Source organism: Mustelus asterias, chromosome 6 (assembly GCF_964213995.1).
Source record: "Mustelus asterias chromosome 6, sMusAst1.hap1.1, whole genome shotgun sequence".
Classification (NCBI taxonomy): domain Eukaryota; kingdom Metazoa; phylum Chordata; class Chondrichthyes; order Carcharhiniformes; family Triakidae; genus Mustelus; species Mustelus asterias.
In genome coordinates, this window is record NC_135806.1 from 64,234,838 (window position 1) to 64,259,251 (window position 24,414).

Sequence of the window (24,414 nt, forward strand, 5' to 3'; positions counted from 1 at the left end):
TCCACTACCTACTTGATTTTCCGAGTCCACCTGGATATTGAAGTCCCCCATGATTATTGGAATATTATATTTTTTATATGCCTTTTCTATCTCCTGATTTATTTTCTGTCCCACATCCTGACTACTGCTAGGGAGCCTGTATCAAAAGGTCAAAGGGTAATGAGGGGATGGAAGAGGGAGAGTGATAGAAGGCAAATTTACAGGGAGGACATGTGAGTGACAGGGAACCAGAGTTCCCTCCACCTCCCGTCACCCCCTCCCTCCGCCATGTTGAATGTGACATGATGAAGGAATGGGAGTGACAGGGGAAGGGGAGGAAGGAATAGGAGAGGATGGGAAGGTGTGATGGGATGAGGAGGATAAGAGAGTAGGGAGGATGAGTAGGAGGGGCAAGTAGGGAGGGAGTGATGAGTAGAAGGGGGTTGTAGAGAGGGAGTAGTAGAGGGTGGGTAGGGAGGGAGTTAATGTAAGCCTACTTGTGACAATAATAAATAAACTTTATTATTGTTCCATGTCACTCTCACATCCTGTCAATTTGCCTTCCATCCCTCTCCCATCCCCTTTTGAACTTTTGATTCCCCCATTACTGTCCCTACCAGCTTCTCCTCCTCCATTGTCACAAGTAGTCTTACATTAACACTGCAATGAAGTTACTGTGAAAATCCCCTAGTCGCCACACTCCAGCGCCTATTCCGGTACACTGAGGGAGAATTTAGCATAGCCAATCCACCCTAACCAGCAGGGCTTTCATTAGGAGAGTAGTGAAGGAGTGATGAAGAGGAAGGAAGCAGAGAAAGGAGGGAGTGGCGAGGTGAAGGAGGGAGTAGGGCGGTGAGAAGGGGAGTGACGGCTCCGATGGGGGAAGCGGCGCTGGTGGGTGTGGCTATGAGCTGGCAGGTGCTCGGGTCGTGTCCGGGTTCAGTTTTACACTCGGTCCTGTTCCTGCTCTGGAGGGTTTGTCAGTCTGCGTTCGAACACCGCGCACATCCCGGCGTGAACAGGTCCTGACCGGTTTGCTCTGCCCATCCGTAGTGACGATTGACGGTTCGCCTTCATTCGTATCTTTCTTCCCAGTACTTTTTATTTAACTGGGTGGATTTGGTTTTTTTTTAAGGAAGCGCTTGGCTTGAGTCGGACAGCGCGCGCGAGTTTGAATCGGCTGTACCCCCCCCCGGCGGCCGTTGGAAGCACGGGCCGGCTCTGTCCGTTGGGCTGATGCTGGGCCTGGGGAGCGGGCGGCGCGGCGCGCGCTCTCCGCCGCTCTTCTTCATGCTGCTGGCGCTGGGCGCGTGCCTGGCCTTCCTCGCGCTCAGTTACTGGGTGTCGAGCTCGCGCAGTGCCGAGCTACAGGCGCGAGTCGCCGCGCTGGACGCCAAGGTGCGGCGCGCGGCCGCGGACTTAAGCGCGGCGGAGCTGCAGAAACACCAACTGCAACTGCAGCTGCAGAGCCAACTGCAGGGCCACAGGGACGAGGTGGACCAACTCGGACTACGGCATCGCCAACGGATTGAGTCCGAGGGCAGGATCTGCAGTCAAGAGAAGGTTAGTCACTCCACCTTTGGGGAGAAATGTTTGGAAAATGATGGAGGGATGAAATGATACCATTCGTTATAAAATATGGTGTACAAGCGAGCACAACGATGGTCCTTATTTGGAATACGAAGTGAGCTAATTGTGGTTCAGTTGCACAAAACTTTGGTCAAACCTCTTCCGGAGTTCTGGATTTAGTTGTGGACGTCGTAACTGGGGCAACAAGATATGCTGGCTTGGAAGAAGTCCAGCTTTACCAGAATGATTGGGCTTGGAGGGTTAATTGGTGAAGGTCGCTTGCTTAAATTTGGTTTACATTCTCTTACGTTTTGTTGGTTGCAGGGAGTTGTAATTAGGCTCCTCGTTATCACCACTCTACTCTCCTTCAGTCTCACTCGACAGTAGGAAGAAAAAAATATGTGGGCCATTTCCTTGATCATTCTAACTTGCGTTTTGGAGAGGAGTGTGGGTGGGAACACTAATCCTGTGCCTTGAGGTGGGTTGCTTCTGAGGTGAGAAGCTTTGTAACACGCCTAATGCCACTAACCTTGGCACTCTGATAGGCAAAGCACCATAGTACCTTATCCTTGTATGCTCTGGAGGTCTTTCAAAAAAGAACTTTTCTCCTTTTATTTTGTTTTAAATGCTATCTTACTTTGTTCTTGCCTCTTATTTTTGTTCGTAGTACATGCTTGCAGGAAGAAAAAGCAAGCTATGTGTCCTTTTCTCCCCCACATCTTCCACGTTCCAGTAGTGTGCTCTTGCTTTGTACACGGGTAAGGGTAACATATACGGGTTTTGATGACTTTGGGTGTTGATTTAGCGGGCATTTTATGTATTGGAGTACACAAACTAAATTACTGAGCTCCCTTTGTAGCCAGTTCCATAGAAATAGTGATTTTAATGGCCTTCAGCAGAGTAAGATTACTTTCAGTTAACAGCTGCTTTTGTGATGTTTCACTGCATAGACCATAAACAAATCTTTCTCGAATTGTCATTCACATCTCCAAACTTAATATTCAGTCTTTTCAGCACTGCCATGAATTGTGATTGACTCCCCTTCCTCTTGGTTTCTTTTATGGAATCTAAGTGCTCTGCAATCACCAGGGGTTTTGGTGAAAAATGTGCTTGCTGAATGTTCACGGTTACTATATTTAGTGCTGGGTTTTTCAGGTTGCACTAAACTATGGAGGAGATAAAAGTTTTTCCCCTCCATCATGTTTAGGATGTAGGCCCAATAATAGCTTCAGCTATTTCTTTTGCTTGTGCAAAATAGTCAAAAGGCTCGGTGCTCCATCACTCCGCATTTTCATCAAAGAGTCCTACAATGCTGAAAATGACCTCCATTTTTTCACTTAAGCAGGTTTCCTGTATGCATGCTTCACACGTATGTTTCCAGCAGCTACCTCAATTTTCTTACACACAGTATCCAATTGAGCTTCAGCCTCTTATTTATTATAGCTAGCTCTATAATCTGCTTGTAGAGTATCATTCACTCACATCCAACTAGCCCATTAATCTCTGTAGCACATGTGAAAGTTTTCTTGTTTCATTCTGACTTTTCCTCAGTTGATTTCTTCTTTTTGAGTGGCCAACAAGTCTGTAGTCCTTGTTGGTTTTTGTTGTGCATTGGAGTTGTGATGCGCAGGACAGACTTGGTTTAAAAAAAAGAATGGAGTTTTATTAATGGTGACCTTGTCCATGGCTGCTGCTTCTCTTTCTGTTTCCCGCGCTAGGTCTATTACATACTTTCCTGTGCGTACATTAATAGCGCCAGTCTGCCAGTCTCTTTTCCGACGACTCTGTCTCTTAATAGGCTTTTTCATCTCCTCTCCGAATCTTCTATATTCGGCCTGCTTCGCAATTGTATTTTCTACCTGACATCTGTCGTAAGCATACTTTTTCTTCTTCTTAATTTCTATCTCTTTTGTCATCAAGGGAGCTCTGGAATTGTTTGCCCTACCTTTCTCTTTTGAGGGAGTCTACGTTGATTGTCCAAACTATCACCTCTTTAAAGGTAACTCCTTGTTCAGCTACTGTTTTTCCTGCCAACCCTTGACCCAGATCTATTCTTACCCCATGGAAGTTGAATTTTTTCCCCTTTTCTTACTCTGGATTCCTCCTTTTCCATAGCCAGCTTAAATCTTATGATACAATGATCAATGTCCTGTAAATGTTCTCCTATTGACTCTTGATTCACTAGTTGAGCACGATATGTTAACTTGGTGTGCTGGAGATGTCAAAGTGCATATTTGTTTGGGCATTCGAATGCATGCTTACCGCTTTCTGAAGGAAATTTGTAGGTGTAGAGTGTTCTTCTTGCAGCAGTCTGTGTCCCTTTATGGTATTTCATAAAACTACCATACATTTCCCTGATCAATAGATATTGAAAGAATTAAAAGAGTTTGTTGCCACGTTTGCTGCTAGGTAAATGCGTGTTCTTATCTTTATTGTCCCTAATTTGTTGAAAGCTGCTACCTTTTCTGAATTTAGAATGGCTCCCACTTGTCTACACAAGAGAGGAAATTATGTTGATTTGCCCCTCAGACAGCAGTCTTTGACAATTCCTATGCCACTCCCCATTTTAGGTACTCCAATTGCTCTGATCTGGGGGTGGGGTGGGTGGTCGCCTTCATTTCTGTGCCCCCTGGAGTCACTCTAACCTTTTTAAAAATTTGTTCTTAGGATGAGTGTTGCTGGCAAAGTTGCCATTTATTGTCCATCTCTAATTTTCCTTGAACTGAATAGCAGAGATCAGTTAGGATTTAACCACATTGCTGTCGGTCTGAAGTCGCATGTAGGCCAGACTGGGTTAGGATGGCAGATTTCCCTGAAGGACATTAGTGAAGGACATTTTACAACAAGTAGGTCTAACTGTCTAATATGTTGAGCATGTCCCCATTCGGCATCTGAGTTATGTCAATCAAAATGTTGCTAAATGTACGAACGTATGTACATATAAACATATGAATTAGGAGCAGGGATAGGCCATTTGGGGCTGCTCAGACTGCTCTACCATTCAGTAAGATCATTGCTAATCTGATTGTGGCATCAATTCCATGTTCTGTCTACCCTCGATATCCTTAGGTGCTTGACGAATAAGGGAGTCAATCTACGTCTGCCTTCAAAATATACATTGGCTCTGTCTCCACCACTCTCTGAGGAGGTGTTCCAAAGGTTCATGACAGTCTCAGAGAAAAAAACGATCTCATCTCCATCTTAAATGGGAGACCGCTTATTTTTAAAAACGTGTCCTCTAGTTCTAGTCTCTCCCACAAGGGGAACATCCTTTCAGCATCCACTATCAAGCCACCTTAGGATCTCAACTCCAATGGTTACAGACCCAGCCAGTCCAACCTTTTCTTGGAAGATAGCTCCCCATCCCAGGTAACAGTTGAGTGGACCTTCTTTGTACTACTTGCACATTTATGTACTTAATTTAGGAGACCAAAACTGTGCACAGTACTCTAAATACTCCGTACAACTGTAGCAAAACATCTGTACTTTCATATTCCATTCCCCTTGGAATAAATTACAATATTTCATTTGCTTTCCTAATCATTTGCTATACCTAAATACTAATTTTTCTTGATTCGTGTGCCAGGATACCCAGATCACCCTTTACCTCTGAGTTCTGCATTCTCTCTATTTAAATAATATATTGATTTTCTACTCTTCCTACAAAAATGGGTAAGTTCACATTTTCCTTCATTATACTCCATCTGCCAAATTTTTGCCCACACAGTTATTCTATATACTTTTGCAGAGTCCTTGTGTCCTCTTCACAACTTACTTTCTTAGCTATCTTTGTATCATTAGCAAATTCATTAAACGTACATTCAGTCCCTTCAGCCAAGTCATAAATACTTGAGGCCCCAGCACTAGATCCCATGGCACTCCACTTGTAACAACTTGCCAACTCAAAATAAACCATTTATTTCCAGTTGAGCAATCCTCTGTTTATGCTAATATGTTATCTCCTACAATATGAGCTCTTAATTTACATAATAACCTTCGATGTGGCACCTTGCAAATGCCTTCAGGAAATCTAAATCTATTGGATATGAGTGTTTCTATGAATACTTGGCATTTGTATTTTTTTCTTGTGCCCACCTTTTCTTTTAAACATGATTTTATTTCAGATGGTGATAATATCAGTATCTGATATGGTGCAGCCCATAGTAGTAGAAAAAGTGGCATCGTACTGGTGCTGTCATAATTTGGAGACATGGGAGATGTACAAATTGTGTTATGATGTAATGAAAAAAACTGAATAATTTACAGGTGGTGAGTGGTTGAATTATAAGAACAAATTTATTGTCGATTGTCAGAAATCCCTTATGGTTTACCAGTGTCCTTTGGGGAAGGAAATCTGTTGTCCTTATCTGGTCTGGCCCACGTGTGACTCCAGAGCCACAACAATGTGGCTGACTCTCAATTGCCCTCAGACATCTAGGGATGGGCAATAAATACTGGTCGGCCAGCCAGCGACGCCCATGTCCCATGAATGAATAAACTATTGTCTTGAAGTCTCAGTCTAGATTATGTGCTCAAAACTATTGTAGAGTTGAAATGAGAATGGGCTTAGATTTTAACTGATTATTTTTCTACTTTAAAAAATGGGGTGAGCTGATGAAATCAATTGAGAAATCACCAACAAAATCACATTTTATAAGTCTCTGGTCTCTTGCCATCATTACAACTATTGCATGAAGGAAAGAGTAAATAATGGTGTAAGAGGCAGGCATTTCCTCATTCTAAGGGCTGTAGGAGTTGGCATATGACAGAGTGGGAATGACATGTTTGGAATCTGCTAATAGATTGCATTAGAATAGCTTGTGTTGAAATTAAGAGCTTGACCCAACCTTTAACCAGATCTAAAAGGAAGGCAAGAACTGCTTTCATCAGCTAATACAGATTAGAATGGTAATTCAGAATTACTCCAGCTCTTGTAACTACACTCCAGTTCATTGGTGTCCAAACATTTTTTTTTCTTTGTGGCTATATATACAATACTGAAAATTTTAGTGTTTGCTTTATTTCTCACCCCAACATGTGACTTAAATTCCAAGATATTGTTTGGTCACCCTTTATCAAAATGGCTATTCTTCAAGTCGCATCTCAAGGTTGAGAGATTGCTAAATTAATGGGTATTTTGCAACTGGCAATTTCAGAAACAATTACGAATGGTTTCCTAACATGCAAGGATAAAAGTGAAAGAATGAAAAGAAAGATTGAGAGCTGGTAAAGGAGCAGGGAAGTAAGAAAGGCATTGAGAATATTTGCAACCTGATGTGGGGGAGACACCGTTTTTCCCCCTCTGTACTGGATTGAAGAAGCCAATTTGTGATCATTGTGGCTCAGTTAATGTACTGTTGCCTCTGAATCAGAATTGGTTGTGGGTTCAAGTCCCACTCCAGAGACATCAGCAGAAAAGCTAGGCTGGTAATACTGAGGGATTGTTGTAGGTGCTATCCTTCTATGAGATTTAAATCAAGGTTGCACCTGTCTCCTCAGCTGGTCGTATAAGATCCTGTAGCACTATTTTGAATAAGAGCAAAGAAGCCCTCCTCTGTGTCATGACCAATATTTGTCCTTGCATCAGCAGTTGTAAACTGACCGTTATCTGACCATTTTCACAATGCTGTTTGTGGAGGATTGCTATGCTCATATTTAGAGTATTTGAATGGATGGAGAACAGCAGGAAGTCATTTGGCCAGTCAAACTCGATCTGTACAAGAGCAAATCAGTCTCTCTGCCCTGCAATTTATCCTCTTCAGGTTCTTATCCAATCCCTTTTTTATCTAAAAGCAAAATACTGTGGATGCTGGAAATCTGAAATAAAAACAGAAAATGCTGGATAGGCTTCTAGAAAAAGTGAGAGGGCATGGGATCCAAGGGGCTGCTGCCCTGTGGATCCAGAACTGGCTTGCCCAAAGGAGGCAGAGAGTGGGTATAGATGGGTCTTTTTCTAAATGGAGGTCAGTCCAGTGGTGTGCCCCAGGGATCTGTTCTGGGACCCTTGCTGTTTGTCATTTTCATAAATGACCTGGATGAGGAAGTGGAGGGATGGATTGGTAAGTTTGCCGACGACATGAAGATTGGTGGGGTTGTGGATAGTCTGGAGGGATGTCAGAAGTTACAGAGGGACATAGATAGGGTGCAAGACTGGGTGGAGAAGTGGCAGATGGACTTCAACCCAGATAAATGCATAGTGGTCCATTTTGGCAGGTCAAATGGGATGAAGGAGTACAATATAAAGAGAAAGACTCTTAGTACTGTAGAGGATCAGAAGGACCTTGGGGTCCGGGTCCATCGGACTCTAAAATCGGCCCCGCAGGTGGAGGAGGTGGTTAAGAAGGCGTATGGTGTGCTGGCCTTTATCAATCGAGGGATTGAGTTTAGGAATCCGGGGATAATGATGCAGCTATATAAGACCATCGTCAGACCCCACTTGGAGTACTGTGCTTAGTTCTGGTCGCCTCATTGCAGGAAGGATGTGGAAAAGATTGAAAGGGTGCAGAGGAGATTTACAAGGATGTTGCCTGGATTGAGTGGCATGCTTTATGAGGATAAGCTGAGGGAGCTCGGTCTTTTCTCCTTGGAGAGACGTAGGATGAGAGGAGACCTAATAGAGGTATATAAGATGTTGAGAGGCATAGATCGGGTGGACTCTCAGAGGCTTTTTCCCAGGGTGGAAATGGCTGCTACGAGAGGACACGGGTTTAAGGTGCTGGAGGGTAGGTACAGGGGAGATGTTAGGGGGAAGTTTTTCACACAGAGGGTGGTGTGTGAGTGGAATCGGCTGCCGTCAGTGGTGGTGGAGGCAAACTCAATAAGGTCTTTTAAGAGACTCCTGGATGAGTACATGAGACTTAATAGGATGGAGGGTTATAGGTAGGCCTAAAAGGTAGGGATATGTTCGGCACAACTTGTGGGGCCGAAGGGCCTGTTTTGTGCTGTAGTTTTTCTATGTTTCTATGTCCTTTTGTATTTGCCTCCACACACTCTCTCCAAGTGCATTCCAGATACTAGATACTCGAGTTTTTTTTTTACAAACTTCCAATTTCTAGGATTTTTTTTCCATTCACCTTATCATCATCATAGAAACCCTACAGTGCAGAAGGAGGCCATTTGGCCCATCGAGTCTGCACCGACCACAATCCCACCCAGGCCCTACCCCCACATATTTTACCCGCTAATCCCTCTAACGTACGCATCCCAGGACTCTAAGGGGCAATGTTTTAACCCGGCCAATCAACCTAACCCGCACATCTTTGGACTGTGGGAGGAAACTGGAGCACCCGGAGGAAACCCACGCAGACACGAGGAGAATGTGCAAACTCCACACACACAGTGACCCGAGCCGGGAATCGAACCCGGGACCCTGGAGCTGTGAAGCAGCAGTGCTAACCACTGTGCTACCGTGCCGCCATGTTGGTGTCCTCTGGATCTTGAACCTTCTGCTAATGGGAACAGTTTTTCTCTGTTTTGATCATTCATGATTTTGAATACCTCTATCAGATGTCAAAGACGGAAGGTGCTTATGCATTCTTCTCTGAGCAAAACTGCTTCAGCTTCTCCAATCTACTCACGTAACTGAAGTCCCTCATTCCTGGAGCCATTCTCACAATCTTTCTCACCCCTCTCTAAGGCCTTTTCATCTTTCCTTAGATTTGAGCACAATACACAGTCCTTTCCTCCAATTTCTTGCTGTGATTCCTATGTAGCAACAGTGACTACACTTCAAAGTACTTAATTGGTTGAACGTGCTTTGGCATGTCCTGAGGTTGCGACAGATGCTTTACAAAAACAAGCTTGTCCTTTTTGGAAATAATTGAGTTTTTAATTATTTAACAAACTCAACATTTTTTGTGGTAAAATATTGCTCTATTAGTACTGTAGATCTTTTGAAAACTGGTTATAGTTTCTCTAGCTCCTGCTAAAGCTATAATTTTGTGGTATTTCACTAATGCGCAAAGTACCAAATAACATATCGGGCGCGATCTTATCTCCATGACTCGTCGGTAAGCGTGGAGAGCTGGGATACCAGAAACCTGATAGATTGCTATCTTCCCAGCCCCTTTTTATTGGTAAGAACGGCATCGTGCCCAGAAAGGGGTGGGGGTGGGCTTTGCATGGGGGAGTCATGCAGGGCTGGATCGAAAAGGGGTCATGATGGGAGGGGTATTTCGGGGTCTGCCATTGGGAGGACCCAGATGCCCTGATATCGGCATTGCAAACTTCTCGCACTCTTGTCAATTTTTCTGACAGCTGGGAGATATATGGCAATAGGAAGTGGGTGGGAGACCTCCTGCCACACTCTACACTCCTCACAGGCATCGGACCTCCCATCATTGGTGGCATTCTCTTCCCACACAAACACGGGTTGCCGACATTGGGGCATCAGGGTCCTGCTGATGAGTACTTTGGTGGACCCCACAAGCCCCCCATCTTTGTGCATAACTGCCTCATAGCTCCACCCCCTTGGCATTGCCCCAGCATACTTATGGTGCCGAACCAGCCATGGCAGGGGTGCCCGATGGGCACTGTCGGGGTCTCCCGACCACCTGGAGGCTTCAATGGCCTTCAATTTCCCCCCCAACCCTGTCGTGGCCATGGCGCCCAGTGGAGACCAGTACTGATTCACGCTGGTGTGACATCTCGTAAGTGAGGGGAAAGATTCCAGTGGGCCAGCTATGTGGGAACAGGTAAATCAGCTTACCTTTATATAAAGGCAGGAAGCCCATCTTGCTGGCAAAAGAAGGCTGGGGATTTTTTATCCTCGCTTGCCACGCTGATCAACCGGCACGGCGAGCCGTTAAGATCGCGCCCCATTGTGTCTGTTAATTGGTAGCTGAGTATGCATATGATTTACTCCAGTGAGAGCATATAGCTTGGTGGAATCATGGAGATTTGAACTGAAAATGCTGGCCAAATTACCAGGAATAAAAAGCATAAAAGGAATGGGAGTGTTGTATATCACTAGAGAAGGAAGTAGTACCTTAGCTTTCTGAGGTGATTGTTATTTAAATTATTGGGTTGCTTCTGATTTTGTCCTTCCAGTGGTGGTAATAGTTTGATATAAAGGAAGACAGGTGACTCATAAATAGAAATGCCAAAAGATTGTGGCATGGTAAAGAGAATTATCAAACCTGAAAGTAGTGTTCATCTAAATATTTGGTACAAATTGGTGGTGTTGTCAATTCCATGACTGGAAGTCTAATCATTAATTCCATGCCAACAAATAGATTTCTTGGGTCTCCCAACCTGCTATCTGTTCCCTAGTGAACTTTATAAACATGTTGAATCCAGCCAGTTTTGTTGTATCCGGAAACTGGCATGCTCACGTGAAATTGGCTCAAGTTCACATTTCCAGTTAAACCTACTTGATACGCTGCATTCAAAAACTCAGCAGTTGCATATGTACAGAGCATTGGGATTTAGTTTTGGGATTTGCATTACACAAGAAGTCAACTCCACTTGACTGTAAATGTGGGAAAGTGAGCGAATAGATTGATTTGGACATCCAAATTGAGACAGTTTGGAGCAAACATGGAGCAGGTTTTAATATTGCTGCATTAAATATGCCGTGCAGGCATGAGGGAAAATCTACTTTGTTTTGGGATTACATAGTGAATGCTTCTGTTCCTGTCCATACAGCAATAATGTTGCATTTTGTTTGCATGTCAGCTAGATTACAAGTCAAAACCAAAATAAACAGATTTGTAAATGTATTAAGTAGCATGCAGCGTTTTCAAATTCCTAACTTCTATAAGAATGTTGTTTTGTTTTTAAAGGAGGTTCTGAATAAGAACATTACCAGTAGCACAAGGATTATACAAACACTACAAGGTAAATACATTCTTGGTAGATTATGCATATTACAGTATTCAGAAAAGTGGAATGCATTAATTGGTAAATGTCCAGTAGTGTGGTTGAAGTTGATAAATACCATCAGCCTTGGATTAGAAAGTTACATTTTTGTTATCTTATTTAAAAATAATATGCCCTTTCATATGGCGTGTGCCAGAAGACTCCTTATCAGCTAAATTGATATATTTATAAATAGAAAAGACCAGAACACTCTGCAGGTGGTATTTCATTGTATTCTTTTAAATGAGCATTATGCCCTAATTAATTACGATGAATAAGTGAGGCTATTCATTAAGAAAATGTCAGTAAGTGTCTTTTTGTGGCTGTTAAAACTAAATAACAGTATGCAAGTCCTGTAAAATGACAGTAATCAGCCTCAATTTCTCACCCCACAAATATACGTTTTATTACCAATACCTTATAACCAGGCGCAAGGGATCAAGCAGGTAATAGAGGCTGTGTTGTGAAGATGTGTGGAAGTTTAAGCCACAACCACTTTTTCACCTGTGTATCAGATGCTGAAGACATCGGAAAATGGTGATCACCCATGTCAGTGGTTCACTTTTATACTTGGCGCATAAGTTGACCTCTGTTTTTGGAGGGATTTATTTGAGTTTCATAAGTCAACTCATATGCAAATATCTATGATAGGACTCCTGAATTGTCCCATTGGGCCCATTGTTTCAGCACCACCTCTCCGAAGGAGTAATTTAGAATCATAGAATCCCTACAGTGTAAAAGGAGGCCATTCGACCCATCGAGCCTGCACCAACAACAGTCCCCGGCAATAGTAACCTCACATACTTGCCTCGCTAATCCCCCGACACTAAGGGTCAATTTTGTATGGCCAGTCAACCTAATCTGCACATCTTTGGAGTGTGGGAGGAAACTGGAGCACCTGGAGGAAATCCACGCAGATACAGGGAGAATGTGCAAACTCAGCACAGACAGTCACCCAATGCTGGAATTGAACCCGGGTTCCTGGTGTTGTGAGGCAGCAGTACTAACCATTGTGCTTGATGTCATTTACTTGATGTCATTCTTTTCCCTTCTCCCTATAACTTTGCATGTTGTTTCTTGTCAAATAACAGTCTAATTCTATTTTAAATGCCTTGCTGGAGTATTTAGCTTAGTTGAGGAACATTTTTATTCATCTGGTACTGGATGTTGGTTAAGCAATCTGATAATTTTAGCAGTAGTGGAGGAGTTGAGAGAAGTGGTGGAGAGGTAGAGCTGGGTGTCATCAGCTTCTGTGTGTGAATGCCAATATTTAATTTGTGTTGCTAATAAATAATCAAATCAGTGATATTTGACTTTTCTCTTGGTTGCATTTGTGATTGATGTTTTCTTTTTTACTCCAGAGCAATTTCAAGAGTTACAAAAGGGATATAGCAATTTAAATCAAAAGTTGCAGGAGCTGCAGAAAAAATTAACCTATGACATGTAAGTATTTGAACTTTCCAGTACCCGATAGTATCTGATACTTCACTGTAGAAAAGTTTGCTAATACAGTATAATATTGTTGCACTTCGTGTGATGTAGAAGCAAAATTAACAGCTTCTATTTAGATAGCACCCTCGTAAGGTGAAATCCATCCCAAAACTCTTCACAGATGGCATCTGGAATTGATGGCAGATTTCAATAGGTTTTGTTGATGGAAAATTAATAATGTTACTGATTACCATTTATTATTTGTTGCATCAAGGAGGCTAATGGTATATGTTTAATGAACAGGAACTGAGAAAATTCTTCCCCAATTTTCTTGTAGAATTATGGAGTTAATCCCAACTACATTATATAGGATTTATAACACACAGGCCATTCTGCCCAACCAGTCCACGCCAGTGTTAATGCTCTACACAAGCTTCCTCTCATCTAAATCTACCATCATAACTATCTATTCCCTTCTCCCTCATATGCTAGTCTACTTTCCCCTGAAATGCGTTTTACTGTTTACTTCAACCACTTCCTGTGGTAGTGGGTTCCACATTCTTACCACTCTTTGGATGAAGAAGTTCCTTCTGAATTTCTGATTGGATTTCCTAGTGACTATCTTATATTGATGGCCTGCATTTATACTCAGCCCCATGAAAGGAAACATTTCCTCGTCTTTTCTATCAAAACTTTTCATAATTTTAAAGACCTCTATTAATCCCCCTCTGACTTTTTTCATGAGAGAAATCTCAGCATGTCAGTTTGTTCCTGATGTATGCACCCATACTTTTCTGGTATCATTCTTGTAAGTTTTCTCTGCACCCTCGACAATTCCTCTAACCTGTTTTTAAATAAAATGGCTGAGAACTGCACTTGTTATTCAATGGGTCTAACCAAGGTTCAATGCAAGCTTTGCATAGCATTCCCAGTTTTCAATTCTGTGACCTTAGAAATAGAGCCCAAGGTCTGATTTGCTTTTTTAATGGCTTTGCTAACTTGTGGGGGAGCTGCTGATGATTTATGTATTTGTACCCAAAGATCACTTTGTTCCTCTGCACTACCTAGACTTGCACCTTCCAAGTAATGTGACCTCCATTAAGTATCTTCATAGACATAAGTATTCACATTACAGCCTTTTATTTGTTTCCATAACAAAAGTTCTTTCCTGTTTACTCCCAAGTAATGGGTTTTTAAATAAAAACGGAAGGTGCTGTACATACTCAGGTCTGATAGCTTCTGTGGAGAGAGAACCTTTCATTAGAACTGGGAAAAGTTAGAATTGTAATAGGTTTTATGTAGATCAAATTAGGGGATGTGGAAAAAGAACAAAATATGTTTGTGATGGGATAAAAGACATTAAGTGGCAAAAGAGTTGATGGGGGCAGAGCCAAAGATACAAGAAACAAAAGATGGGTCCAGAGGAGGTATGAATGGCAGAAACTTCCAATAATTGCAGTTTTTGCTTTTATTATTAATGGATATTAAAATCTAATGTGTCAATGATTGCAAGTGTTTGAGTTGGTTCATTATCAAAGTTATATTTTACAGCAGTATTTGCACATTATAACCCCCAATAATGAAACAAAACCAAACCAGAAAATGCTGGAAAATCTCAGCACGTCTGATAGCATCTGTGGAGAGAGAATAGAGTCAACATTTGGAGTCTGGATGCTCCTTCAGAACTGAAGACAAAGAAAATAGGATGAGATTCATACTGCAAATGAGGGGAGGGAGGTTGTGCAAGTGACCAAGATATCACAGACAAAAAGACAAGGGGAATGTAAATAGTGGAAATTGCCTGGTTGAGGGGGGGGGGGGGTAGGATTTCTTTGTCGTGACCATGCAGGTAGAACTTTTCTTTCTCGTAGAGTTGATTCACAGAGGTTCTGCTGAGAATATTTTGCTTTTCCTTAAGTGTTGGTATTTCATGTCTAAATGTCTTCAATATTTTATTTGTGAATTCAAAAAAAATGTCTAATAATGGTGCTCTGCTCCGAAGTGAGGTTACCCTTTTATTAAAATGTACTTTCTTGAAATTTAGTTTTGATTTTCAGAATATTTTTTGATGAACTGATCTAGGTCTTAAAATCAGTATGTATTATTTATACAGTTTAACTTGTGACTGAGATCCTGGCATTCTCCTGGGGTCTATCAATAACTGATTAAATCTTTACATGGATCGACTGAAGGATGCTCTTAATTCTGATGGTATAAATGATTATCAGTTCAGAGCTGATTTTGATTCTGCCATCAGTTGCATAAAGTCTCTACAATTTATAGTAAGAAGTTGCGCAACGCCAGGTTAAAGTCCAACAGGTTTATTTGGAATTACGAGCTTTTGGAACGCCGCTCCTTCATCATGTGATGAAGGAGCAGTGCTCCAAAAGCTCGTGATTCCAAATAAACCTGTTGGACTTTAACTTGGTGTTGTGAGACTTCTTCTTGTGCCCACCTGAGTCCAACGCCGGCATCTCCACATCATGTCTACAATTTATAACATGGCGTCCAAAAAGTTCGATATAAATGGAAAATTCAGTAACACCTTTTTAAAGTTACAAAATTATTGAATTATTGATTTTTTTACTACTCAGTACTCAGTGCAGTAACCAAATAAATGATCAGAAAGAGTTGTATGAAGAGAAGATTAAGGAACTAAACGCGAGGCTTGCAGAGATTACCAAGCTCGGGCCTGAAAACAGAAATACTGAAGCAAATAACCAGAACAAGTCACTGGTAATAACACTATTTATTTACAGTTTGCAGGTTTTCTAATCAAAAATATTGGGTATGTTCTCTCATTTTTTTCACTTTTACTTTCATTGTATCTCGCTTTTCTTTTGCTCAAATATATTTGCTTGAATTAGAAATTCTATATTTACTGCCTTGGTGATGTTATAACTTTACAGTAACTAGATATCTGGTGTTAAAACCATACAAATCTGGAAAAGAGAAAATAGATGCATGTGCATAGCAAAGAAGAATTGTGTTTAAAAGAAGGAAAATGAGAGGTTTACAGTAAACCAAAAGTACCAAAATATTGATGTGTTATCACACAAAGCAATCAACCAACTTTTGAAATAATTGTTCAAATCTTGTGGCACTTCTGAAAAGTGGATACATTGGGTAATGATTGGATCACAAATGTGCGACACTTACCTTTTTATCTGCCTTTAGCAGATCTGTCACGACCAACCCCTGTTTACGTTCAAGCTCATTGTGCCTGTAGGCTGTTACAGTAAGAGTTTTAACAACACCAGGTTAAAGTCCAACAGGTTTATTTGGTACCAAATGGCATTTGCTACCAGATAAACCTGTTGGACTTTAACCTGGTGTTGTTAAAACTCTTACTGTGTTTACCCCAGTCCAACGTCGGCATCTCCACATCCTGTAGGCTGTTGCCAGGTCTCGAGTTTGTTGCTGTTCCTATTTTACAAACAAAGGACTGCAACTGAGTGCTGAGATTATCACAACAATTGTAGTTGAGAGAATTTTGAAGTTTTTATTTCTTGGTTGCCTTTGCTTGTGATAACATTTGACAATTTTTTTATTTATTTATCCAATTCAATCAAGTCCAATTCAGAGTCTCAACAAGTGAGACATTCCCGATCCAAGCTGACAAGAGAGGGCTCTCACCTCCTGTCTTGGGCTTGATCTACATGATCCAAGCTGACTGGAGTAGGCATTGCACCTTCTCCAAGGCTTGATCTCATTTGCATCTTGGCCAAAAGGCCAAGATGCTGCTTTTAAAAATTGCTTGTCCAGGGTAATATATTCTGAACAGGAAGCTTGTTATGTGGTGAACTATTATACATGCCTAAAATCTGGAGTGAGGAATCTGCAGAGATTTGGTGTGTTTGTGTGGGCTTGTGGCCCTCAACAAAGTCAATCACCTTTTTGAACGTTTAGTTATGTCTCATTCTGCTTAGTTACATAGAATTAATAATTTTGATCCGGATCGCTACATGGATGTTCAAATGAAATCTCATTAAGATATAAGGCAGATTCATCATTTTCAAGGATCATGTTGGATGAGAGCAACTGAGGAATGGGATGTAAAATCAACACATTAAACTGATTCTACATCTTGATCTCCAGAACTAAGGTCATCTCTCTCTCTATTGTTTCTGTATCATCCTTGATTCCAGGGCTACCCCTCGTCTTTTCCTAGCTTCCTATCCTTCCTTTATGTCATGTATCCTTGAATATTCAGGTCCCACTCTTTGTCATCCTGCAGCTATGCCTCTGTAATGGCCATCACATCACACATTTTTATTTCTTTGAATTGTCCATTCATTTGCTTTGTTATGAATGCTAGGTGCACTCAGATAAAGAGCCTTCAGGTATGTCTTTTTACTATTTTTATGACCTTGAGACTGTTCCTTCCTGCCATACTCTGATCATCATTTCCCTTATTGCTATCTTGCTGTCCTGCCGTGACTCAATTCTGATTTCTCATCCCACTCTTCAGCTTAAAGCGCACTCTACCATCCTAGTTATACGACCACCAGAACGTTAATCCCAGGACGGTTCAGGAAAGGCCGTCCCAACTCTAAAGCTCACACTTTCCCATGAGTTGGTGTCAGTGACCCATGAATCTAAACCCATTTCCCCACATCAATCTTTGAGTTACACGTTAACTCTCTAATCTTACTTGCCCTAAACCAATTTCCTTGTGGCTTGGGTAACAATCCAAAGATCTTTGATGTTCTGCTGTTTAATTTAGACCCTAGCTGCTCATACTTCCTCTGCAGAATCTCTTGCCTCATTGGTACCTATGAGGACCAGGACCACAGGATCCTCCTCCCACTGAAAGTAACTCTAATTCAGAGCAGACGTCCTGAACCCTGGCACCAGGCAGGCAAGATAACCATCTGGACTCCTGCTGTCGGCTGCAGAGAACTATCTGTACTACTGACTATACTATCCTCTATATTCACTATTGCTATTAACTTCCTGCTACTTAAATGGCTTCCTGTGCCATAGTGCCATGATCCGTTCACTTATCCACTTTGCAGCCCTTGCTTTCATCTATATGTCTTGCAAAAGCTTTGAACGGATTCGACAGTTGCATAGGCTGAGCCTGCTGCACTTGTACGTTCTGGATCCCCACACTTGCCTGACTCTCAGTCACACCCTCCCGTCCTTGATCATAGGCCATATCAGAAGACCCTACCCTAAGTGGAGGCCGTGGCATAGTGGTATTGTCGCTGGACTATAACCGTGAGATCCAGGGTAACACTCTGGGGCCCCAGGTTTGAATCCCACCATGATAGCAAGATAGCTGATGGTGAAATTTGAATTAAATAAAAAATCTGGAATTTACAAAAAAGTCTAATGATGAGCATGAAACGATTGTCGTAAAAACTCATCTCCTTCATTATTGTCCTTTTAGGAAGGGAAATCTGTTTTCCTTACCTGGTCTGGCCTACATGTGACATCAGATCCACAGCATGTGGTAGACTGTCAAATGCCTTCAGGGATGGGTAGTAATTGCTGGCGCCACATTCCATGAACAAATTTTTAAAAAGGCATAAATTGTCCAGGTAACTTGGCCCTTCCTGATGAGTCGCAGTTTCTGCAGCTTGGCCTCCAGCTCATGAACTCTAATCCAAAATTCCTGTAATTACAGACATTACTGCAGATGTATTTGCCTTGCATCACATTGGCATCCAGGAGCTTCCACATCATGCAGTTGTATCACCTGCTTTGATATCTTTATGATAAAATAATTTTTTTTATTCAGCTTATAATTGATGAACAATACTACTCTTAATACGCTTTATTATCACCAGCAGACTTCGCTGATACTAATAAAACCTTACAGTTAATGATATGAGTTTTGGAGCAAAATTCTCACCAACTTATCAGTTTCCTTCCCTTTGATGTCACTTTTTATCTTTTTTGGAATGTGTTGGGTTTGTGGATTGAACCCTCACCCCAGCGAGCTGGCCTCGTTCCCTCTCAGGCTGTTTTCAACTCTCGGGCCTCTCCCCTCTCTTTTGGAACTCGGACCTCTGCTCTCTTGCATTGTTTGGAATTCTCGACTTCTCCCCTCCTGGGCTGTTTTGAATTCTCCCCATGTTTGCTACTTTTGAGAACTCCCCTAAGCGTGCCCCTTAAGGAGCTGTCCTCTGGCGCATTAGAACAGTAAAAAGTAGGATCTGTGTTTTCAAATTCAAAAAGCAAGCATTGCAAACTCAAGTTTCTCTTTCTGCCTCTTCTTACTGTCCCCGTCCCCTACTTAGGTAGAATATGGTAGCTTTTCCATTTGCTGCTGAGTAATACCTGAACATCTCAGTAAATCTCCAATTTATTGATTTCTGTCAAGCAGGCTAAGCAGAAAGCAACAGAGAAACAAAGTTCTGCTGAGCCATCAGATAAAGTGCAAACGTCTTCAAGGCAAAACACTGACCACACAGACCAGTTAGAAGTTGAGAAAATAAATAAATTCAAGGATGAAGATAAGACAAAAGAATTCAAACAAGTTACAATCTCTACGCAACTTGCACGAGAACTTGAAAAGAACAAGCTACTGGATGAAGGTAATTCTACAATGCACATTTCAAAAGTTGCTTTCCTCCTTTTAAATTTGAGCAACTATATATGTGGTTTTCCTTTGAATTGAATTCCATTGGCTTTACAGGATCTAAAAATTCAACTCAATATTTTCAATTTTTTTTAGATGAAACTGTGTGGATTCAGTGTGTCCTGACCTTCAGTCTCTTCCCCTTATTTATTGATCAGCTATCGAATTTTGCATTGCTTTGCTAATGACATTGGGAAAAAAAGCTAAATGTACATTATGGCGGAAGGTACAATTCCTCTATGGCATTCGTTTATGCTTTGACTCTTTCCTATCACTGCAGTAGCATGTGGACAGTTCTGATGTCTGTCAACACTTGGGGATGGAACTTCAATGCCAACAAATTTCTACATTTTATGATATCCTTCAAATATTTAATTTGCTTGTTTGTCCTGATAGTGAAGTTCAGAAACACACAGGAAATGTCCTGTCCTAGATTTGTATTTGGCAGTAAACAACAAGACTGGGTTAATGTGAGGCTATTTTGCAGGCATCCATGAAGATGGGAATGGAACCAGGGTTGTCTATGAAAATGTAGAATCCAGGAAAACTCCAGGTTCAGTATAATTGTCTGTAATAGTATTGCATTACTTTCAGGTAATTCCCAGTTTAGAATTCTAAAGATGTGGAAATGGCAATCTTTTACTGAAATTCTTGTCAGGGTGTATTCTTATTTAGCATCTGTATGTCACTGAGGAGGTGCATATATGATTGAAATTGAATCTGATAAAAGGTAATACCTTTTATAATGATCAGATTCAATTTCAATCATATATGCACGACCCTTTCCTGGAATCCAGTGCGGTTGTTTCTGATTCATACGAAACACCATGAAAGATTTGAGCATGTACCTTGGGCTGCCACTTCAGTGTATTACTGGGGGTTACTTTCAGATAAGATGTTAAATTTGAGATTGTATGTTTGCACAGACAGATGTAAAAGTTCCTTTTACACAATTTGAAGGGAAATGGATCCTGGCTGATATTTGTCACTCAGCCATTGATATTGGAATAAGTTATCTGATTATTCATTCAGTTACTATTTGTGAGACCTTATTGTATACAAATTGATTGCCTAACCATAACTACACGATAAAGATAAACCATTTTGGGATATCCTTAAGATATTAAAGCCGCCATATGCTTTGTTTTTTTCTTCTTTCTTACCTACATTTATTATAACTAGACTGTAAGTTTTACATTTTTAGGACACCTCGTATATGGAATTGTCACATCATTCTACCCAGATATATTAGAGTATTGTCCTTTACCGGTTTTAAAATTTACAGTGAGATGTATCCAACTTGTAAGGAAATCCAGACATAATTTAGGTGACTTTAGACATTTGTCCAACTCCTGACCACATAGTGGTGGAGAGTGATTATAACATGATAGAATTTCACATTCAGTTTGAGAAACTTGGATCTCAAACTAATGTCTTAAATTTAAATGGAGGCAAATACAGACGAGGAACAGGAGTAGGTTATTCAGCCCCTTGAACCTATGCCTCCAGTTAATAAGACCATGACTGTTCTGGCAGTAACCTCAAAACTACATCCCGTCTACCCCGATAAAGCGCATGGGATTGCAGGTAGTGTCTTGAGATGAATAGAAAGCTGGTTAACAGATAGGAAGTAATGTTGTTCGTCCATCATCGTCGATGAGGACCTCGACACCATTAGTCATTATGAGGCTGGATGCGGTGTGTCCGAAGATGACTGATCAGGCCAATTCGGGCATGGAATGCCCTGGCACATATTGGGCAAACTTGTGTAGGCACTGTAGTTGTTGCGCTGGTGGCTCTGGACTTGCGCAGCTCGTGCTCAAGTTGTGCTTCAGCATTGCACCTTGCTTCATAAGCTTGACAGCCCTTGTAGATGAGGCAGCGCCAGGTAGGGCGGTTTTGTGCCAGCGTTTCCCAGGTGGTCGTGTCTATGTCAAGTGACTTCAGGGAGGCCTTGAGTGTGTCTTTGTAACGTTTCTTCTGCCCTCCATGTGAGCGTCTTCCAGCAGAGAGTTCCCCAAAAAGGAGCTGCTTGGGTATGCGCTCGTCCGGCATACGGATGACGTGACTTGCCCACCGGGTCTGTGCTCTCATCAGCAATGTGTGGACTGATGGTAGACTTGCTCTAGAGAGAACTTCAGTGTCTGGTGCTTTGTCTTGCCATCTGATGCGTGATATTCTGCAAGGACAAGTCATGTGGAAATGATTGAGCTGTCTTGCATGCCTCCGATATACAGTCCACATTTCACAGGCATACAGGAGGGTAGAGCGTACCACGGCGCTGTAGACCTTCAGTTTTGTTGCTGGGCTGATTCCTCGACATTCCCATGGAGTGGAACGCAGTCTACCGAAAACAGAACTTGCCTTTGCTATTCTGCAGTTAACTTCTGTATCAGTAGTCACTGCACGGGAGAGGGTGCTGCCAAGATAAGTGAACTGGTCCACTACCTGTAGTTTCTGCCCTTAGATTGTGATTATGGGTTCTGTGTACGGTGCATGAGGAGCAGGCTGGTGCATGACTTCAGTCTTTTTAATGTTAATGGTGAGTCCAAAGTTGTCACAAGCTGTGGAAAATTTGTCCATACCGACTTGCATCTCTGGCTCTGAGCCAGTATACATCAACAAAGAGGAAGTCTCTCAGAACAGTCTCCTTCACTTTGGTAATAGCTTGAAGTCTCCTCAGGTTGAAGAGCTTCCCATCCACTCTGTACTTACGGCTGATTCCAGCAACACTGTCCTGGAAGGCATCATTCAGCATGGCAGTAAACATCATGCTGAACAGTGTGGGTGCAAGCACACAGCCCTGTTTGACACCATTGGTGACTGGGAATGCCTCAGAGGATTCTCCGCCGTCCAGTACTCTGGCCATCATGGAACTGGCGTACCATCTGAATGAATTTGCGGGGGCAGCCAAACTTTGACATGATCCTCCACAGGCCTTGTCGGCTGACAGTGTCGAAGGCTTTCGCGAGGTCAACAAAGATTGTGTAGAGCTCGCGATTCTGCTCCTGACACTTCTCCTGAAGTTGGCACACGGCAAAAATCATGTCAATAGCCCTGCGACCTTTGCGGAAGCCACACTGTGACTCTGGAAGCAGGCCCAGCTCCAGATGAGTGACCAGACGATTGAGCAGGACTTTTGTGAGGGTTTTTCCTGCGATGGAGAGCAGCGAGATTCCTTGATAGTTGTCGCATACTTGCCGATTGCCCTTCCTCTTGTAGAGGAGTACGATGGAAGCATCTTTAAGCTCCTGAGGAATGGATCCTTGCTTCCAAAAGGACAGGAACAACTCGGTGAGCTTCTCGATAAGTACAGGACCAGCAGCTTTGTAGATCTCTGTGGGTATGGCGTCTGCCCCTGGGGCTTGGCCACTAGATAGCTGGCTAACAGCTTTCGTGACTTCGGCTACTACCGGTGAGTCATCCATGGCGCTGTTGATATCGACCTGGGAAATCCTGTCTATCGCCTCAACGTTAATAGATGGCGTTCGGTTGAGGATGGCTTCAAAGTGTTCAGTCCATCTCTGCAGGATCTGAGCCCTCTCTGTAATGAGAGTTGTACCATCTGTACTCGGGAGGGGGGAACTCCCGAGAGATTGAGGTCCGTAGAGAGTGTTGAGGACTTCATAGAACCGTTTCAAGTCGTTTATGTCAGCGTATCCCTGTATTTCATCTGCCTTGGCGCTCAGCCAGGCATCCTGCATTTTACGCAGTTTATTCTGGACTGTCCTGCGAGCACTGGTAAAGGCGTTTTTCTTGGCAGCTGATGATGGGTCGTTCTGACAGGCACGATGAAGACGGTGCTTTTCAACAAGTAGAGCCTGTATCTCCTCATCGTTCTCATCGAACCAGTCATGCCGCTTGCGGGTAGAGGGCCCGAGCATCTTGAGTGCAGATGAATGGACAGCATCCCTGAGGTGTTCCCAGTCGTCCTCAGCGCTGCCTGCGAGGTGTAGGTCAGCAAGCTTGGTTTCTAAGTCTTCAGCCAGTGCTGAAGCTATGCTGGAGTTCTTTAGCTTGGCCACATTGATTCTTTTCATAACCTTGCTTCCTTGTGGTCGCCTCTTGGGTCTGATGCGGAGCCTCATTTTGGAGACAATGAGCCTGTGATCTGTCCAACAGTCAGCATCACACATGGCCTTGGTCACTCTGACATCCTGCCTGTCTTTTCTCCTGACAATGACATAATCGATAAGATGCCAGTGCTTAGAGCGGGGGTGCATCCAGGAGGTCTTGTTACAGGTAGGCAGACGGAAGGTTGTGTTGGTGATGAGGAGGGCGTGTGCTGCACAGGTCTTCATTAAGAATAGGCTGTTACACTTGCCTACTCCTTGCCTCCCAACGACTCCCTGCCAGAATGCAGAGTCACACCCAACTTTTGCATTGAAGTCGCCAAGCAAGATCAGCTTGTCGGTACTGCTCACTGCTGATAGTAGGGCGTCTAGTTCTTCGTAGAACTTGTCTTTCATCTCGTCCGGGTTGTTCAAGTGCTGATCAGGCTGGCTTGACTTCTGTTCTGTAGCGGAAGCTGTAATGTCATAAGCCAGTCGTTCACACCCTTGGGGAGGCTAGCAAGTTTCCAAACAAGGTGAATCCTAACGGCAAATCCAACTCCAGCATCACGACGCTCATCGCTGCCGCAACCGCTCCAGAAAAAAGTGTATCCACCTCCAGTTTCAGTCAGCTGACCTACGTTGGCAAGACGAGTTTCACTCAGGGCTGCAATGTCAATGTTGTATCTTGCAAGCTCTCTAGCCACTAAGGCTGTTCTTCTGTCTGGTCTATCTGTTGTAGGGTTGTCCAAAGTGCCAATGGTGAGCGGTGTCACCTTGTGTTTTATTTTGTTTGTTTGACCGCAAGATGGGATCCCCGCCAGCCGCGGTAAACTGGCCAGGGTGTAGTGAAGCAGGCAATGTTTAGAGCACCTTTTCTAGCCCTTCCTTATTCTACGGAGGTGAGCAGTGCGTTCCTGAAGAGGGCTGCTCATT

The 24,414-nt window shown here is 42.7% G+C and overlaps 1 protein-coding gene across 6 annotated transcripts in view; it reads left to right on the forward strand.

The window, feature by feature from the left end:
- Positions 1–808: 808 nt before the first annotated feature.
- LOC144494904 (Golgi membrane protein 1-like) overlaps positions 809–24,414 on the forward strand; it is a 38,737-nt gene continuing 15,131 nt past the window's right edge. For 2 of the 6 annotated variants that reach the window (XM_078214442.1, XM_078214439.1), the window contains exons 1-6: positions 809–1,542; positions 11,331–11,385; positions 12,768–12,849; positions 15,432–15,573; positions 19,172–19,382; positions 19,914–19,979. In XM_078214442.1, the coding sequence (XP_078070568.1) occupies positions 1,216–1,542; positions 11,331–11,385; positions 12,768–12,849; positions 15,432–15,573; positions 19,172–19,382; positions 19,914–19,979 (883 nt within the window). In that variant the 5' untranslated portion in view covers positions 809–1,215. Of the gene's footprint in view, positions 1,543–11,330; positions 11,386–12,767; positions 12,850–15,431; positions 15,574–19,168; positions 19,383–19,913; positions 19,980–24,414 lie in introns of all 6 variants that reach the window. The other 4 variants (XM_078214443.1, XM_078214441.1, XM_078214438.1 and 1 more) reach the window with 3 other exon arrangements.